General features: G+C 51.8%; 3 protein-coding genes and 1 pseudogene across 4 annotated transcripts in view; 2 read left to right on the forward strand and 2 right to left on the reverse strand.

The window, feature by feature from the left end:
• Nucleotides 1–1299: 1299 nt before the first annotated feature.
• Nucleotides 1300–19589, forward strand: part of LOC308170872 (septin-4-like) — a gene marked incomplete at both ends in the record, with an annotated part of 40646 nt that continues 22356 nt past the window's right edge. Inside the window, 2 exons of the mRNA XM_080545729.1 lie at nt 1300–1428; nt 1547–2413. Of these exons, the coding sequence (XP_080401855.1) occupies nt 1300–1428; nt 1547–2413 (996 nt within the window). The remainder of the gene's footprint in view (nt 1429–1546; nt 2414–19589) is intronic.
• Nucleotides 4187–6290, forward strand: LOC308170873 (protein regulator of cytokinesis 1-like; annotated as a pseudogene). The gene is made up of 2 exons: nt 4187–5593; nt 5769–6290. The product of its transcript is annotated as a protein regulator of cytokinesis 1-like (transcript).
• LOC308170874 (leucine-rich repeat-containing protein 28-like) lies at nt 16110–17162 on the reverse strand (the record flags this gene model as incomplete). Its single annotated transcript, XM_080545730.1, has 1 exon — nt 16110–17162. The coding sequence occupies exon 1, from the start codon at nt 17097–17099 to the stop codon at nt 16110–16112; it is 990 nt and encodes a 329-aa protein (XP_080401856.1). The 5' UTR covers nt 17100–17162.
• LOC308170875 (leucine-rich repeat-containing protein 28-like) lies at nt 17363–19141 on the reverse strand (the record flags this gene model as incomplete). Its single annotated transcript, XM_080545731.1, has 4 exons — nt 17363–17375; nt 17572–17903; nt 18027–18722; nt 18956–19141. 4 exons carry the CDS (start codon nt 19139–19141, stop codon nt 17363–17365), a joined length of 1227 nt encoding a protein of 408 aa, XP_080401857.1.

The raw sequence follows: 19589 nt of genomic DNA on the forward strand, positions 1-19589 counted from the left end.
CCACGGAGAGAGGACCGCGAGGGGGCAGCTAACGCTAACTTAGCTTCGCAGGGGCGCCATCTTGTGTCTGTGGACGTGCACGTCACTGCTCCTTAGCCGTGGAGAAGGACAGTCTTCGCTGCCTCCGTGACGAAGCACAGCAGAAGTCGCAGTTTATTTACCTGTCGGCTCACCGTTCACCTCTCTCTCTCTCCCCCTCACGTGGGTCGGTTACGTTGCCGTAGCAACTGGTGAGTCGTGACGCCCTGTGTGTATCTATCCAGGGTAACTGTCATCGTTATGGTCGGATCAACACACACACACACTTGTAGAACCCCAACTCTTTCTATGTGTATAATGTGAACGAGTCACGGTGTTGTATTTTTGGTGCTTTACCAAGAAGTTTTGTTTCTACTCAGCTGTTGTAGTATATTTTTGTACCATATTTTGTATGTGATTTGTATTTATTTGTATTCCTGTAGCTGTGAAGATTATATCCATTTGTTTGTAAAGAAATTGGTATCAGTATTTTCCTAACACTGTGGTCCCCTAAAGATGCTCTCCATGGGCCAAAGAATCCCGTTTGTGAATGAATATTTTTGGAGACAGAGTTGAGTGGAAACAACCAGCCATGTACAAGTAGTTCTGTGTTGTTAAATAGAGGTATTTTGTTCACAATTGCCTTTTTTTTTCTTCACTGCCTGTTATATGGTTAATTTTATATCTGTATATTATAAGTTCAGTGTGCTTTGTAAATGTTGCCTGCATAACTTTTAAGTGAGCTGTTTCAAGATGCTTCTCAATAAAGTGGTTTTAATGATTCTGTAAAAAAAAAAAAGGGGAAAAAAAGAAGGGGACTTATCCACCAGAGGAAAGGGAGTGGTGCCTTCCATCGACGAGGGGAAATTCATACTCGAACTTGTTGACATGCAGTCATCCGTAACCATGGCACAGGAGCTTCGCACTAATGGACCTGCGAAGACCACACACACACACACACACACACACACACACACACACACACACACACATTTAATATCTTTAACACCTCTATCAACACCTGGATGGCAGCAGTGTTCTTCTCTGTTCAACTCTAATAAACATGTTCATGGAACCCCAGTGGAGGGTATCAAACGTAACTGGCCTGCTCTGGTGATGGAGCTAAATGAAGAGGCTGTGGGAGGAAATGCCCAAGCCCAAGGCCTCCTAGGTCAAATCCAGCCGTATAGCTTTATCGCCTGGACTCACGCACTGGCTGATGTACTACCGGTGATGACCAAATTGAACTTGGTTTTCCAGAAAGACGACGTAAATCTGGCCATGATCCGACCAATTGTTCACGCATCCGTAGCGGCACTAACACAGCTACGAGATGCCCCAGGCCCAGAAGAAGTTAAGTTCCAGGCGGACTGCCAAGACGGCCTGTACAATGATGTCAGAGTGACACATGTAGGTGACCGGTCCGTTCAGGCGTTTAAAAATGCCCGAGCACGCTACATCCATCATCTAAATCCATTTGAGTAATGGATGAAGCAATGGACTCATACCTGGGCCCTTCTCCTCCCAGGGGACACAAGGCCTCCCCTCCACCCCCCCCCCCCACCACAGCCATGAGGTTCCACACCCGTTGGACAGGCAGTTTGAGGAACGCCCCCGCACCCCGGGGACACCCACCTTTTTACGCCCCCCCACCGCGGGGGGGCGGGCCCAGGCGGAGCCGGGCGTAGAGCGCGGGCTGCAGCTGGAGGGGTATGAGTGTGACCCGGCCTCGCCCATCAGCCCTGCCAGGCCCAAGAGCCCCTGGGGTCGCTTTGACCCCTACGACTACCCGGAGGACGCAGACAAAGAATACGTGGGCTTTGCTACGCTGCCAAACCAGGTGCACCGCAAATCTGTCAAGAAGGGCTTTGACTTCACCCTGATGGTAGCAGGGGAGTCGGGTTTGGGCAAGTCCACTCTTGTGAACAGCCTCTTCCTCACAGACCTCTACAAGGATAGGAAGCTGCTCAACGCTGAGGAGCGTATCACTCAGACGGTGGAGATCACCAAGCACACCGTGGACATCGAGGAGAAGGGCGTGAAGCTGAAGCTCACCATCGTGGACACGCCCGGGTTTGGGGACGCTGTCAACAACACTGAATGGAAGTCCGTGGCGGATTACATCGATCAGCAGTTTGAGCAGTACTTCAGGGACGAGAGCGGCCTGAACCGCAAGAACATCCAGGACAACCGCGTGCACTGCTGCCTCTACTTCATCTCTCCCTTCGGCCACGGTCTCAGGCCTCTGGATGTGGAGTTCATGAAGGCTCTGCATGAGAAGGTGAACATCGTGCCTGTGCTGGCCAAGGCAGACACCTACACCCCGGCTGAGGTCAAGAAAAAGAAATTCAAGATCAGAGAGGAGATCGAGCAGTACGGCATCAAGATCTACCAGTTCCGGCCTTTCTTGACGCATCGCTCGTACAACGTTTGCAACTCAAGATAATCTTGCTGAAATATAATCCTAGGTTTACTAAATTGATGTTACATATCTAGCTGTGTGCAATCGTGTCGAATCAGCCATCACGTAACCGCCCCATCGAGTATGACAACGGGCGGTTAAGGGTTAACATACATGCGCCAACTGATATTTTTCAAACTTTTGCTTTTCAAAAACAAAAAACATGGCCGACAACTCTCGGCTCGAGTTATGTTAATAACTTCGAGTTTTCTGCACATTTACACTTGGTTTGGAGTGTGTGGTCACCATAGATGTGCACGTGAATGTGAATAAGATGACCACAAACAGCAACTCTGCTGCCATCCTTAAAGATGTTGTGGCCTATGTTGATGTGTGGTCCAGAAGCAAAACGGAGAATTACTCCAAGTCCATCATCCAGCAGCTGTGCGATATGGGAGCTGAGGTGACAAAAAGATTAAATAAGCGAGTCACCCATGTGGTCTTTCAACACGGCCATCCAGCCACATGGGATAAAGCCCAGAAGACTGGTGTGAGGCTTGTATCTGTTCTCTGGGTGGCCAGATGTAAAGATGACGGTGAACATGTGGATGAAGAGCTGTGTAAATGACCCATATATTTTATAACATGTATAACAAGGTTAAGATAAGGACTTTTCATTATGGTACTTTGTATACCACATATTATTTGAATATCAAAATGTTATTATAGCCTACCGCCTTTATTTTGAAGAACACAACTTTAATTTGAAGAACACAAGTATATTCTCCCTGTGTTACTGCGCATGCGCGAGAGAGTTAGAAAGGAGTAAGAACGGAGAAGAAGGCAAGGTGGTTAAGAAAGACGGTTAAATTGGTATACGGATTTGTGAAGAATTATCGTCTCATTATCGTTTTATAGCAACTAGCTGGAAGGCGAAGAGGTATGTTTGTATTGACTGTCAATTTAATTGCATTGTTGTGTATGATTTGAATGTATTGATTCAATGCTGTGGAAAACGCTCTGGAATTAGCAAAGTATACTGAATGCTAGCGGATGGATGCTGATTGTAGCTGTGTGTTGTTCTACTTTCAGCTCTTACGGTGTGTCTATGGTGCTTTTGGTGCGTGTAAATAAAAGGTTAAACTGCATCATTTGCATGCTGCCCACCGGGGCCGGGGTTCGTATCCCGGCTCGCCAGATCCAGATATGGCCGAGGCACACGGGAAGCGGCATATTGGGCGGCCGCTTCCGAGGGCGGTATAGGAGTATTTCTGGACAAGGATCCGTCGCGCAACACCGCCCCCTGGGTGCCGGAATAACGGTGCTGGGCTCGAGGAGCCAGTCAGCTAGTCTGCCTGGCGGCCTCTTCTGGGACTGCCGGCCACGGGGTCGTGCGGCGGATCCTATGCAATAGGCAGGGGATAATTGGATGCTAGGTTGGGTTCAATTGGCTACCAAATTGGGTGAAAAAGGGATAAAATCTGAAAAACAAATGTAAAAAAAAAAAAACTGCATCATTGACCATCAGTTATTAATAAGGAGTCACCGTCTATACTAAGTCCGGCTGGAATGCTACAGTAAGAGCTGAAAGTAGAACAACACACGGCTACAATCAGCATCCATCCGTATTTTGAATCGGACAGAAACGGCTTGAGCGGATTGAACGACGCGAGCAGAACTGAGTGGGATTGTGGATTCAGTCCTTTTTCTGCTTTACCAGGGACAAGAACACGACTGTGAAAGGAAACAACATTATTGGAATTCACGATGAGGAAGAGTGAGGTGCTCGCAGCGGAGTCTGTGGCATGCTTGAATAAAGCCCTGTGCCACTTGAAGGACATCTGGGAAGAGATCGGCATCCCAGAAGACCAGAGACTGGAGAGAACCAATGTGGTCAAGAACCATATCAAAAGTTTGCTGGACATGATGATTTCTGATGAGGAGTCCCTAAGGAAGAGACTCCTGATAAGCATGGACAAATGCAGGAAAGATCTGGACACACTCTGTCTGGAACTGCAGACCCCATGTTGAGGAGGAGCGGGGGAACAGCATGCTCCAGCAGGAGAAGGACATCCGGACTCGGGTGGAGGTTCTGTTGAAGGAGAAGAACCAGAGGATGCAGCGGCTCAAAGCCCTGGTCGAGCAGGACCAGGACCTGTGTGACATCCTCTGCGCCCAGCCCTTCTCCATCGCCCCCAAGGACGTCCCCTCTGTGGAGCAGCTGGACAGCTTCCGCAAGCACATCGCCAGCCAGAACGCAGAGAAGAGCCAGAGGCACGCTGAGTTTGTGGGCCTCAAGAGGAAGATCGTCCTGTGCATGGATGAGCTGGAGCAGCTTTGAGAAGGACATCGTGTGTGAGGATGAGGAGGCTTTCTGCCTGTCCAGAGAGAACATTGCATCTCTGAAGGTTCTCCTCTGCCAGCTGGAGGAACGTACGGTGGAGAACGAGGCTGTGTGTGAGGCCCACCGTGAGAGGGTCCAGAAGCTGTGGGACCGGCTGCAGGTCCCGGAGGAGGAGAGAGGGGCCTTCTCTGATCACATGGTCCAGTCCAAGAAGAAGAACCTGGAGGCGTTACAAGAGGAGATCAGGCGTCTGGAGGAGCTCAAACTGCTGAACATCCGTCACGTCACCGAGGCCATCCGGTCAGAGGTAGCTGTGTTAGCACAGCGCTGAACAGCGGCAGGCCTTCGCTCCCTACTTTAGCGAGGAGTACACTGAGGAATTGCTGGGTCTGCACGAGGGTGAGATCCTGAGGCTGAACCAGCACTTTGAAGAGCACAAGGAGCTGTTTGAGGGGGTCCACCACTGGGAGGACAGCTGGAGGCTCTTCCTGGATCTAGAGAGAAAAGCCACAGACCCCACCAGGTTCACCAACAGAGGAGGGGCCCTCCTCAAAGAGGAGAGACAGAGGTCAGAGTTGCACAAAAGCCTGCCCAAGCTTGAGAAGAAGCTGAAAGCCCAGATAGACGTGTGGGAGCAGGAGCAGGGGCGGGACTTCCTGGTCAACGGACAGCAGTTCCTGCAGTTTGTGGAGGAGCAGTGGGAGACGCACTGCGTAGAGAAGGAGCAGGAGAAACTGGAGAGACAATTGAAGAAAAGCAAGCAGACAGAAATGGATATGCTCTATGGAACGTCCGTCAGAACACCAACTCAAAGGAGGTTCCTTGGCACTGTGACCCCCAGTTTATAGTATAGTGGATAGTGTACATAGCCTTTATTTATGTAAACCAGCTCCTTCCCTTCTTGTGCTTTTTTTTTCTTCCCTTTCCTAACACCAGGGGAGCCACCCCTCCTAAATTTCGTTGTTTGGTACCTGTACTGTAGCAATGACAATAAAGACCAAAGACCAAAGACCATTCAAAACACGAAAGCTCAATGCCACCTCCAGCATCTCTAGCGCCAACTCTAACAGCACCGTCCGCTCAGCTTTTGGTGGAACTATCTGCCATTCACCTGTGTCCCGCCCCCCACTGTCTGCAAACAAGGTTATGGCGGTGCGAACCCCAGGGCAAGGGAAACCTCCCCACTCAGGGCTACAGGAGCGACTCAACAAGGAGAACGCCGGCGTGTTGAAGACCCCGGCAAGTCCACATCCTAACTTCAGCATTAACTCCGTTGCCAGCACTTATTCAGAGTTTGCGGGCTCGGCCACGCCCACAGGGGTGGTCCTACCCGGGGGCTTCACACTCATGTCTGGCGCCCCCCTCCCCCTGAACCAGCTCCACGCCCTGCAAGGCCACGCCTCCATCGCCACGGCGACGGCCGCCATGCACACACAGCCAACCACGCTGCTCCGCCTGCCCACCGTAACAGGAGGAGGGATGTCTCAGCACCTGCAGACCCCCCAGCTCCGTCTCCCCGACCTCTGACCTCCCTGTCTACACCACCTGTACAGGTGGTGTTCCCCAGGTGTTCCTGACCGGGCCTCCAGGTACTGTTCAGATCCCTGTGTCAGCGGTTTAGCTCCACCAGACTAGGGAGGAGTCTCCACGCTATCCTCCCAGGGAGAGGAAGAGACCAAATTACTTTGGGGACCGTGTAGGAAGTCAGGACCAGGCACAGTAACCAATCGAAATGGCAGACGTCGCATGTCCCGCTGACAAGAAGGCACCCCCCAAGTTCAAACTATGTTGTAAACTAAAACACAAATTTAAGGGCATGAAATGCCAGTATACTTTGAGTAAGTACACAGAAGTATAAAGTCTGTACAACTTGAATGTACTTTAAGTAAGTTTAGGAAAAAACGATAATATATTTAAGCATATTATTTATTTAAAAATTTGAAGTGGATCCCATCTTGCCAAAGACTGCGAGAGCGGCGTAAAATGCTCGGAGTGCGACCGCACTAGACACGATGCGGCCATGCACCCTGGCCCATCGCCTCAAACAAACAACAAGGCTCCTCCACCGTCACAAGAGAACGGTGGGGAGGAAGAAGTGCAACCTAAAAAAACTGAAGTGGATGAAGCTGAGGTCAGCGACACTGAAGTCAGCGACATAGAGGTCAACACAAGCTGCACAGAAATATGCGGTCCAGGACAGTGGAGCCGTTCATGCTCAAAGATTTGCTTAGCAATGATCTATCCCAAAGGATCAAACGATAAAGCTATAAAAGCTTATGTAATGATGGACGACCAGAGCAACCGCTCTTTAGCCAGACCAGAGCTCTTCGAACCAGAGTTTGCGGGCTCGGCCACGCCCACAGGGGTGGTCCTACCCGGGGGCTTCACACTCATGTCTGGCGCCCCCCTCCCCCTGAACCAGCTCCACGCCCTGCAAGGCCACGCCTCCATCGCCACGGCGACGACCGCCATGCGGAAAAAAAACAGGAACAAAAAAAAAGAGGGAGAGGTGTGACAAGACAAAGAAGATTGAGATCACCAATATGATCACCAAATTGGGGGGTGTCTGGCGATCCCTCACAGACATGGATGTCAATCTTGCAGGTCTTGGAGGTGATAAGGGGAAAAAAGCAGCCTTACTCACTCAGTTACAGTTTCACAAGATGGTCCTTAGAGCAGATGGGAGAAGGGAACTTTTCCAACAAACTGACCAGGGATGGAAAAGTTCACGTCTTCTCTTTGGAGGAGTTGACCTCAAATTTAGCAGAAGTTCTGCACATAAACCAGTTGGAAAGTGCAGAAGCAGAGGAAGAAAATGAAACTGATCTGCAGCCTGCTCTAACTTATAGGACACAAGAAGAAGCCATGACAAGACTTGTTGAAGAGAAAAGGAAGTTGTCCGAGAAATTGAGTGCATCAAGGAAGAAAAGACAGACAGAAACACAGAAAGAGAACATCTGTGACTACATAAAACAACCTGAGAAGTTAGTGGGCCAGAGGGTGCAACACAACTGCTGCGAAGAAAATGATTCAGCAATATATATTATATGTAAACAGTGTAGTGATGGTCTTTCTGGCTTGAGTGGGTACTACCAGACGGACGAAGACTCTGACCAGTGGCGGCTGGCCAATAAAGGGCGCTAGGGCGCCGCCCCCACCTTCCAACGCAGCCCCACTTCCAGTTGCTACTTGTGTTGCTGTTGTGTTGTGTTGCTACTTGTGTGCTACTTATGTTGTTATGTTATGTTACTTGTAAAATATTTTTTTAAATAAACATTGTTATCTGTGTGTGTGTGTAAAATTCACTGTGAAAATACATAGGGGAGGAGTCGGGGCGCCGGCCGAATGGCAGTCTATGGCAGTCCAAATACTTTTGGCTTACACGTGAGCTGTAGCAGCGCTCCAATTGGCTGTCTCCTATTTCTCGGTCGGGGCGCAAAAAATGCGCCCCCTGATCTGCAGCCTGCTCTAACTTATAGGACACAAGAAGAAGCCATGACAAGACTTGTTGAAGAGAAAAGGAAGTTGTCCGAGAAATTGAGTGCATCAAGGAAGAAAAGACAGACAGAAACACAGAAAGAGAACATCTGTGACTACATAAAACAACCTGAGAAGTTAGTGGGCCAGAGGGTGCAACACAACTGCTGCGAAGAAAAGGATTCAGCAATATATATTATATGTAAACAGTGTAGTGATGGTCTTTCTGGCTTGAGTGGGTACTACCAGACGGACGAAGACTCTGACCAGTGGCGGCTGGCCAATAAAGGGCGCTAGGGCGCCGCCCCCACCTTCCAACGCAGCCCCACTTCCAGTTGCTACTTGTGTTGCTGTTGTGTTGTGTTGCTACTTGTGTGCTACTTATGTTGTTATGTTATGTTACTTGTAAAATATTTTTTTAAATAAACATTGTTATCTGTGTGTGTGTGTAAAATTCACTGTGAAAATACATAGGGGAGGAGTCGGGGCGCCGGCCGAATGGCAGTCTATGGCAGTCCAAATACTTTTGGCTTACACGTGAGCTGTAGCAGCGCTCCAATTGGCTGTCTCCTATTTCTCGGTCGGGGCGCAAAAAATGCGCCCCCTGATCTGCAGCCTGCTCTAACTTATAGGACACAAGAAGAAGCCATGACAAGACTTGTTGAAGAGAAAAGGAAGTTGTCCGAGAAATTGAGTGCATCAAGGAAGAAAAGACAGACAGAAACACAGAAAGAGAACATCTGTGACTACATAAAACAACCTGAGAAGTTAGTGGGCCAGAGGGTGCAACACAACTGCTGCGAAGAAAAGGATTCAGCAATATATATTATATGTAAACAGTGTAGTGATGGTCTTTCTGGCTTGAGTGGGTACTACCAGACGGACGAAGACTCTGACCAGTGGCGGCTGGCCAATAAAGGGCGCTATGGGCGCCGCCCCCACCTTCCAACGCAGCCCCACTTCCAGTTGCTACTTGTGTTGCTGTTGTGTTGTGTTGCTACTTGTGTGCTACTTATGTTGTTATGTTATGTTACTTGTAAAAGATTTTTTAAAATAAACATTGTTATCTGTGTGTGTGTAAAATTCACTGTGAAAATACATAGGGGAGGAGTCGGGGCGCCGGCCGAATGGCAGTCTATGGCAGTCCAAATACTTTTGGCTTACACGTGAGCTGTAGCAGCGCTCCAATTGGCTGTCTCCTATTTCTCGGTCGGGGCGCAAAAAATGCAGTGATGGTCTTTCTGGCTTGAGTGGGTACTACCAGACGGACGAAGACTCTGACAGTAACGGTAGCAGCACCTCTTACAAAGAGAGTCCTGTGAGATTACATGTTGATGCAGTGAGAGCAATACTACTGAGTTCCTTGAAGGAAACATGTTTTCACGTCAAGAGAGCGCCCATAACTAGCAAATCCTTGTTCTCTGGATTTAAAGATGCTGTATTCAACCGTGTCTTGTAGATCAGTTCAGAAGACAGTCTTTTGCTGCAAGAGATTCTCGGTCGAGCATTGTCTGTGCGTGTAAGCTTGCATTTGCACTCAAATCGTTTGATTTTGTCCAATTCGGAGTCTTCCTCGGTAAACTCATTTTCAACATTTTCGTCAGACCAATCTTCGGCGAGATCAGCTATCTGAGATTGTGGTTGAAGCGAGTCTTCTTCTTCGCTATCGGAATCCGAGGAGGACAGAGGATCTGTCTCCGAAGAGCCTCCGTTCATGTAGTCAGCAATGAACGAGGTCATCAATTCTCCATTGTCGATCCTTGTACCGGCAGCAGAAATTCTGTTGATCTCATATAATTGCTTATACAAGGACAATTTCAGGTCAGAGGTGTGGACACTTCTATAGTGTAGGTTTTCCATAGACTCTCAGTGTACTGTACTTGTACTGTAAGAAGTAGGCTAGTGAAATAATTTCAATCCACAGTATTATTCTACAGCAAATCTACCAGTCAATGAATTTATCATTATTTTTTGATTCCGCACAACATTACCGTTCATTACAAAAGCATTTACCTTTTCTATAATCTATTATATCTCTAACAAAGCTAGCTAGCTAACAAGCTAACACTTGTTTGGCTAGCTGGTACACACAAACACACACTAAAATGGTGCATGAAACATACAGTACAGTATGTTGCAGCAGGGCCGGTTCTAGCAAAGGGCTGTCTGCTGCGTCTCCTGACATGAGTCGTGCCCACCCTATCAAAAATTATGAGAAAAAAATCTTAATGAGAATTATTATTAGCTTTATTTTTTTTACAAATACTTTCTCCCAATATACATTTTTTCAGGGGGGGGCGAGAACCAATGCCCAACATTGGGGGACCCTATTTATAGTCTTCACCAATTAGAAAAATATCACAGAAAATACCGGTACCGTTTCTAACTTCTGATTGGGTGGGCAGACTAGCCCGCCTCCTCCAACATCTCCCACTGCCCACCCCCTCTTCTTTCTGTCATAAACACAGCGCTCTGAAGCAGACAACCCGTAGACTGGTTGGCGACTTTGTCGCTATATCTGGCGACTTTCCAGACCCCCATGGCGACTTAATTAGTCAAAAGCGACCAGCGACAAATCTAGCTACTTTTTCTGGTCATTTGGGGAATTACTGTAAAGCAGACAACCCGTAGACTGGTTGGCGACTTTGTCGCTATATCTGGCGACTTTCCAGACCCCCATGGCGACTTAATTAGTCAAAAGCGACCAGCGACAAATCTAGCTACTTTTTCTGGTCATTTGGGGAATTACTGTAAAGCAGTCATGTCAAAGTTAAATACACAGGGGGCCAAAAAAAAAATGTTTATTAAAACTCGCAATTATTGCACATATTGAACCAATACCAATAACACAGCCTATATTGCACTTAACATTAATCATTAAATTAGCCTAAGTAAAACATAAATAAAATCAGTTGCAAATTTTTTTTCTCAAGGCTCTTTCAGTAATAAATTGAAAACGTTTTTTTTTTTGCCTTCTTTTTTTTAACAGGTAAACAGCAAAATCAAAATTTCTTTCAAAGCTCAATGGCAAGATAAATGCAAAAATGAAACAGCATGCATTAAAAACAAATCAGTGTGCTGCTCTAATCCTCACCAATGACTGTCTTTTATAATAAAATTAGAAAAGTTAGTGCAAACTTGCTGACATACTCGGCGTTTCATTAGAGCAAAAGGCAGGGCTCGACATTGCGACTGTTTTGGTCGCATTTGCGAGTGAATATATTTCTGTGCGACTTGGAAATACATTCAATAGCACCAGTGGACTAAAAGACTGAACTATTCTCATGCGCAGTGTACATACAACTCTTCTACCTTCTGTAGCCTTTGTTCTGTGTTCATATTCTTGTATTTGTCTTTCTGTGCGTCTGTGTGTTTCGTTGATGTTTCACAGTGCCTTCTTTTTTTTTTTTTTTTTTTTTTCAGATTTTATCCCTTTTTCACCCAATTTGGTAGCCAATTTAACCCAACTTAGCATCCAATTATCCCCTGCCTATTGCATGGGATCCGCCGCACGACCCCGTGGCCGGCAGTCCCAGAGGAGGGCGCCAGGCAGACTAGGCTGACTGGCTCCTCGAGCCCAGTACCGTTATTCCGGCACCCAGGGGGCGGTGTTGCGCGACGGATCCTAGTCCAGAAATACTCCTATACCCCCCTCGGAAGCGGCCGGCCAATATGCCGCTTCCCGTGTGCCTCGGCCATATCTGGATCTGGCGAGCCGGGATACGAACCCCGGCCCCGGTGGGCAGCATGCACTAGCGGCCAGTGCGTAGACCGCTACACCACCGCGGGGCGTGCCTTCTTAAGTTATATTCTTTCATAACAGACACGCTGTCTCCACACACAAGACACACAGGCTTTCCTTTGACTTCTTTTCTTACTTTTTGCCTCCCACCTGTCTTGAAAGCCCCTGTCTGTTTTCAGCGTCTACCTTTCACTGTGCTGCTGCTGCTCATGACGAGTACTGAAGTGAAGAGAAGACGCGGGGTCGCGCTCGCTCGCGGGCACTCGGTACGCGCCAATGCACTCGCAGTGCATCTTGGGACTTGTAGTATTATGGTGCTAAGGGCACATAATACTGCGGGCCGGTTTTAATAGTAATTAAATATCATCCCGCGGGCAAGAGAGAACTCATTCACGGGCCTGATCTGGCTTTGACACATGTGCTGTAAAGCATCTAACATGTCCTGTGTTCCACAATTCATGTTAAAACCGAGCTCAAGAGAGACGAGTAGGCTTACAGTCTCCCCAGAGAGAGCCTTGGTACAGAGAGGTTAGCCTACAGAGAGGTTAGCCTACAGAGAGGTTAGTCTACAGAGAGATTAGCCTACAGAGAGGTTATTCTACAGAGAGGTTAGCCTACAGAGAGGTTAGCATACAGAGAGATTAGCCTACAGAGAGGTTAGCCTACAGAGAGGTTAGCCTACAGAGAGATTAGCCTACAGAGAGGTTAGCCTACAGAGAGGTTAGCCTACAGAGAGGTTAGCCTACAGAGAGGTTAGTCTACAGAGAGATTAGCCTACAGCGAGGTTAGCCTACAGCAGGGTTAGCCTACAGAGAGGTTAGCCTACAGAGAGGTCCCCGACCTCTGGAGGAAGGAATTTGAGCTGGTTGTTGGCCAGCCTCAGGTGCCGTAGAGACCTCAGTCTGCCGATCTCAGGACAGATGACCTGCAGAGCGTTGTCACTCAGGTCCAATGACTGGAGCTTGGCCAGGTTTCCTACAGCTTCAGGAATGATGGCTATGTTATTGGAGTGTAGATACAGCTCAATCAAGTTTGGGAGCTTCTGTGCAAGATTGTCAGGCAGAGTTGTGAGTGAGTTCATCTCCATGTAGAGCCTTTCCAAGAACTGCAGACCCTCATCCTTCAGGAGTTCTACAGGGAAGTTGTTGAGGTTCCTGTAGTTAAGGAACAGGTTCTTGTGGCGTTCCTGTTTGGCCATACATATCGTCTCATGGAGTTCTGAGGCCATTTCTATGGAGAAGCCCCTTACCAAGGGGGGTTTCTCTGTCACTCTGCCTTCTATACCATTGTTGCCCCCTGTAGGTGCTGAGGTGATGACAGGTGTGTGTGTGTCCATGTCTTTGATGAAGTCGTGGGTCATTCTCTCCAGCTCCTCCACTTCCCTCATGGAGAGAGGCACCCCCCCGCCGGGGATACGGAACGGGCCAGAGGGTGAGGGCTTTGATGACGGGGGAGATTTCATTGGCTGGCTGAAAGAAGAGGGTGGTGATGTCATCGCCTTGGGCTGAGGAGGGGCCACAGGAGTAGGAGGGGCCACAGGAGCAGGAGGGGGTGGGTTCACATTCTCCGGTCTGCCAATGGGAGAAGAGCCCTTTGTGTGATTGAAGGCTGGGGGAGCCACTGTGGTGGTTGGAGGGGCGAGGGGAGGAGGGGGGGAGGGGTAGGTGGCAGCGGAAGGTTTAGGGGCGACGCCAAACGGAGCAGGGGTGTGGTTCTGGTTCTGGTTCTGCTTCGGTGCCACGGTGGGCGCCGTGGTGACCGCTCGGACCCCGAAACTGGTCCCACTTGGACTGACGGGGGGGAGACCGCCCTTAGGGGCCACGGCCGGGCCCTTAGCGGGCTGCTGCGCGACACGGGCCGGAGCGGATGCTGCAGGGTTGTGGTTGGCCTGTCGGTTTGTGGCTCTGGCTTTGAGCTCCTCTGCCCAGGGGGGGGGAGGGCTTGTCTCCCATCTCTGGGGGTGGGAGGAAGGAGCGGGCGGGCTTTGGAGCGGTGGGGGGAGGGCCAGGGGGCTTGGGGGCAGGTGTTAGCGAGTGCTGATTGGGTAACTGAATGAACGACGATCATGGACGGATGGAAGGTTTGAACATGAACATGCGGCTCACGAGCCACGGGAAGGGCGGCAGGAGACTCGGCTCTCCATGTCTATGCTTCGCGGTAGCTGTGTTTGCCCTCTCCTCAGCCTTGAGGGGCTGGCGGTATATGCCATAGAGGGCCCTCATGGCGAGCTCCTCCAGGGGGACCACGCGCTCTGCCTCTGAGCCTATGGACTTGACCTTGACAGGTAGAGGCACAGTGACCTCGCCTAGGGCCAGGGAGAGCAGCGTACCATCAGAGACCTGCGGCGAAAGACCACACCCGCTGCAGCCCATCACTTTGTTGTACAGGTATGACGGAAGGCCTTTGAGGTGGACGTTGTTCTCGACGAAGACAAACTGCAGCTCCCGCGAACGACCCAAGTCCAGGGGCAGCGAGGCCAGGCGGTTGGCGGCCATGGAGAGCTCGTTGAGGCTGTGCAGCTGACAGAGCTGGCGGGGGAAGCCCCTCAGGTGGTTGCGGTCCAGGGTCAGGCACTGCAGGGACAGGCACTGGTGCAGCCGCTCCGGCAGGCAGGCCAGCAGGTTCATGGACACGTCCAGGGTCTCCAGGTCCCGGAGGTCCCCGACCTCTGGAGGAAGGAATTTGAGCTGGTTGTTGGCCAGCCTCAGGTGCCGTAGAGACCTCAGTCTGCCGATCTCAGGACAGATGACCTGCAGAGCGTTGTCACTCAGGTCCAATGACTGGAGCTTGGCCAGGTTTCCTACAGCTTCAAGAATGATGGCTATGTTATTGGAGTGTAGATACAGCTCAATCAAGTTTGGGAGCTTCTGTGCAAGATTGTCAGGCAGAGTTGTGAGTGAGTTCATCTCCATGTAGAGCCTTTCCAAGAACGGCAGACCCTCATCCTTCAGGAGTTCTACAGGGAAGTTGTTGAGGTTCCTGTAGTTAAGGAACAGGTTCTTGTGGCGTTCCTGTTTGGCCATACATATCGTCTCATGGAGTTCTGAGGCCATTTCTATGGAGAAGCCCCTTACCAAGGGGGGTTTCAAGTTTGGGAGCTTCTGTGCAAGATTGTCAGGCAGAGTTGTGAGTGAGTTCATCTCCATGTAGAGCCTTTCCAAGAACTGCAGACCCTCATCCTTCAGGAGTTCTACAGGGAAGTTGTTGAGGTTCCTGTAGTTAAGGAACAGGTTCTTGTGGCGTTCCTGTTTGGCCATACATATCGTCTCATGGAGTTCTGAGGCCATTTCTATGGAGAAGCCCCTTACCAAGGGGGGTTTCTCTGTCACTCTGCCTTCTATACCATTGTTGCCCCCTGTAGGTGCTGAGGTGATGACAGGTGCGTGTGTGTCCATGTCTTTGATGAAGTCGTGGGTCATTCTCTCCAGCTCCTCCACTTCCCTCATGGAGAGAGGCACCTCCCCGCCGGGGATACGGAACGGGCCAGAGGGCGAGGGCTTTGATGACGGGGGAGATTTCATTGGCTGGCTGAAAGAAGAGGGTGGTGATGTCATCGCCTTGGGCTGAGGAGGGGCCACAGGAGTAGGAGGGGCCACAGGAGCAGGAGGGGGTGGGTTCACATTCTCCGGTCTGCCAATGGGAGAAGAGCCCTTTGTGTGATTGAAGGCTGGGGGAGCCACTGTGGTGGTTGGAGGGGCGAGGGGAGGAGGGGGGGGGGAGGGGTAGGTGGCAGCGGAAGGTTTAGGGGCGACGCCAAACGGAGCAGGGGTGTGGTTCTGGTTCTGGTTCTGCTTCGGTGCCATGGTGGGCGCCGTGGTGACCGCTCGGACCCCGAAACTGGTCCCACTTGGACTGACGGGGGGGAGACCGCCCTTAGGGGCCACGGCCGGGCCCTTAGCGGGCTGCTGCGCGACAAGGGCCGGAGCGGATGCTGCAGGGTTGTGGTTGGCCTGTCGGTTTGTGGCTCTGGCTTTGAGCTCCTCTGCCCAGGGGGGGGGGGAGGGCTTGTCTCCCATCTCTGGGGGTGGGAGGAAGGAGAGGGCGGGCTTTGGAGCGGTGGGGGGAGGGCCAGGGGGCTTGGGGGCAGGTGCTGCCGAGTGCTGATTGGGTAACTGAATGAACGACGATCATGGACGGTTGGAAAGTTTGAACATGAACATGCGGCTCGCGAGCCACGGGAAGGGCGGCAGGAGACTCGGCTCTCCATGTCTATGCTTCGCGGTAGCTGTGTTTGCCCTCTCCTCAGCCTTGAGGGGCTGGCGGTATATGCCATAGAGGGCCCTCATGGCGAGCTCCTCCAGGGGGACCACGCGCTCTGCCTCTGAGCCTATGGACTTGACCTTGACAGGTAGAGGCACAGTGACCTCGCCTAGGGCCAGGGAGAGCAGCGTACCGTCAGAGACCTGCGGCGAAAGACCACACCCGCTGCAGCCGATCACTTTGTTGTACAGGTATGACGGAAGGCCTTTGAGGTGGACGTTGTTCTCGACGAAGACAAACTGCAGCTCCCGCGAACGACCCAAGTCCAGGGGCAGCGAGGCCAGGCGGTTGGCGGCCATGGAGAGCTCGTTGACGCTGTGCAGCTGACAGAGCTGGCGGGGGAAGCCCCTCAGGTGGTTGCGGCCCAGGGTCAGGCACTGCAGGGACAGGCACTGGTGCAGCCGCTCCGGCAGGCAGGCCAGCAGGTTCATGGACACGTCCAGGGTCTCCAGGTCCCGGAGGTCCCCGACCTCTGGAGGAAGGAATTTGAGCTGGTTGTTGGCCAGCCTCAGGTGCCGTAGAGACCTCAGTCTGCCGATCTCAGGACAGATGACCTGCAGAGCGTTGTCACTCAGGTCCAATGACTGGAGCTTGGCCAGGTTTCCTACAGCTTCAGGAATGATGGCTATGTTATTGGAGTGTAGATACAGCTCAATCAAGTTTGGGAGCTTCTGTGCAAGATTGTCAGGCAGAGTTGTGAGTGAGTTCATCTCCATGTAGAGCCTTTCCAAGAACTGCAGACCCTCATCCTTCAGGAGTTCTACAGGGAAGTTGTTGAGGTTCCTGTAGTTAAGGAACAGGTTCTTGTGGCGTTCCTGTTTGGCCATACATATCGTCTCATGGAGTTCTGAGGCCATTTCTATGGAGAAGCCCCTTACCAAGGGGGGTTTCTCTGTCACTCTGCCTTCTATACCATTGTTGCCCCCTGTAGGTGCTGAGGTGATGACAGGTGTGTGTGTGTCCATGTCTTTGATGAAGTCGTGGGTCATTCTCTCCAGCTCCTCCACTTCCCTCATGGAGAGAGGCACCCCCCCGCCGGGGATACGGAACGGGCCAGAGGGTGAGGGCTTTGATGACGGGGGAGATTTCATTGGCTGGCTGAAAGAAGAGGGTGGTGATGTCATCGCCTTGGGCTGAGGAGGGGCCACAGGAGTAGGAGGGGCCACAGGAGCAGGAGGGGGTGGGTTCACATTCTCCGGTCTGCCAATGGGAGAAGAGCCCTTTGTGTGATTGAAGGCTGGGGGAGCCACTGTGGTGGTTGGAGGGGCGAGGGGAGGAGGGGGGGGGGAGGGGTAGGTGGCAGCGGAAGGTTTAGGGGCGACGCCAAACGGAGCAGGGGTGTGGTTCTGGTTCTGGTTCTGCTTCGGTGCCACGGTGGGCGCCGTGGTGACCGCTCGGACCCCGAAACTGGTCCCACTTGGACTGACGGGGGGGAGACCGCCCTTAGGGGCCACGGCCGGGCCCTTAGCGGGCTGCTGCGCGACAAGGGCCGCAGGGTTGTGGTTGGCCTGTCGGTTTGTGGCTCTGGCTTTGAGCTCCTCTGCCCAGGGGGGGGGGAGGGCTTGTCTCCCATCTCTGGGGGTGGGAGGAAGGAGAGGGCGGGCTTTGGAGCGGTGGGGGGAGGGCTTGGGGGCAGGTGCTGCCGAGTGCTGATTGGGTAACTGAATGAACGACGATCATGGACGGTTGGAAGGTTTGAACATGAACATGCGGCTCGCGAGCCACGGGAAGGGCGGCAGGAGACTCGGCTCTCCATGTCTATGCTTCGCGGTAGCTGTGTTTGCCCTCTCCTCAGCCTTGAGGGGCTGGCGGTATATGCCATAGAGGGCCCTCATGGCGAGCTCCTCCAGGGGGACCACGCGCTCTGCCTCTGAGCCTATGGACTTGACCTTGACAGGTAGAGGCACAGTGACCTCGCCTAGGGCCAGGGAGAGCAGCGTACCGTCAGAGACCTGCGGCGAAAGACCACACCCGCTGCAGCCGATCACTTTGTTGTACAGGTATGACGGAAGGCCTTTGAGGTGGACGTTGTTCTCGACGAAGACAAACTGCAGCTCCCGCGAACGACCCAAGTCCAGGGGCAGCGAGGCCAGGCGGTTGGCGGCCATGGAGAGCTCGTTGACGCTGTGCAGCTGACAGAGCTGGCGGGGGAAGCCCCTCAGGTGGTTGCGGTCCAGGGTCAGGCACTGCAGGGACAGGCACTGGTGCAGCCGCTCCGGCAGGCAGGCCAGCAGGTTCATGGACACGTCCAGGGTCTCCAGGTCCCGGAGGTCCCCGACCTCTGGAGGAAGGAATTTGAGCTGGTTGTTGGCCAGCCTCAGGTGCCGTAGAGACCTCAGTCTGCCGATCTCAGGACAGATGACCTGCAGAGCGTTGTCACTCAGGTCCAATGACTGGAGCTTGGCCAGGTTTCCTACAGCTTCAGGAATGATGGCTATGTTATTGGAGTGTAGATACAGCTCAATCAAGTTTGGGAGCTTCTGTGCAAGATTGTCAGGCAGAGTTGTGAGTGAGTTCATCTCCATGTAGAGCCTTTCCAAGAACGGCAGACCCTCATCCTTCAGGAGTTCTACAGGGAAGTTGTTGAGGTTCCTGTAGTTAAGGAACAGGTTCTTGTGGCGTTCCTGTTTGGCCATACATATCGTCTCATGGAGTTCTGTGGCCATTTCTATGGAGAAGCCCCTTACCAAGGGGGTTTCAAGTTTGGGAGCTTCTGTGCAAGATTGTCAGGCAGAGTTGTGAGTGAGTTCATCTCCATGTAGAGCCTTTCCAAGAACTGCAGACCCTCATCCTTCAGGAGTTCTACAGGGAAGTTGTTGAGGTTCCTGTAGTTAAGGAACAGGTTCTTGTGGCGTTCCTGTTTGGCCATACATATCGTCTCATGGAGTTCTGAGGCCATTTCTATGGAGAAGCCCCTTACCAAGGGGGGTTTCTCTGTCACTCTGCCTTCTATACCATTGTTGCCCCCTGTAGGTGCTGAGGTGATGACAGGTGCGTGTGTGTCCATGTCTTTGATGAAGTCGTGGGTCATTCTCTCCAGCTCCTCCACTTCCCTCATGGAGAGAGGCACCCCCCCGCCGGGGATACGGAACGGGCCAGAGGGTGAGGGCTTTGATGACGGGGGAGATTTCATTGGCTGGCTGAAAGAAGAGGGTGGTGATGTCATCGCCTTGGGCTGAGGAGGGGCCACAGGAGTAGGAGGGGCCACAGGAGCAGGAGGGGGTGGGTTCACATTCTCCGGTCTGCCAATGGGAGAAGAGCCCTTTGTGTGATTGAAGGCTGGGGGAGCTACTGTGGTGGTTGGAGGGGCGAGGGGAGGAGGGGGGGGGAGGGGTAGGTGGCAGCGG

Source organism: Nansenia antarctica (genome assembly GCF_963989245.1).
Source record: "Nansenia antarctica genome assembly, chromosome: 15".
Classification (NCBI taxonomy): domain Eukaryota; kingdom Metazoa; phylum Chordata; class Actinopteri; order Argentiniformes; family Microstomatidae; genus Nansenia; species Nansenia antarctica.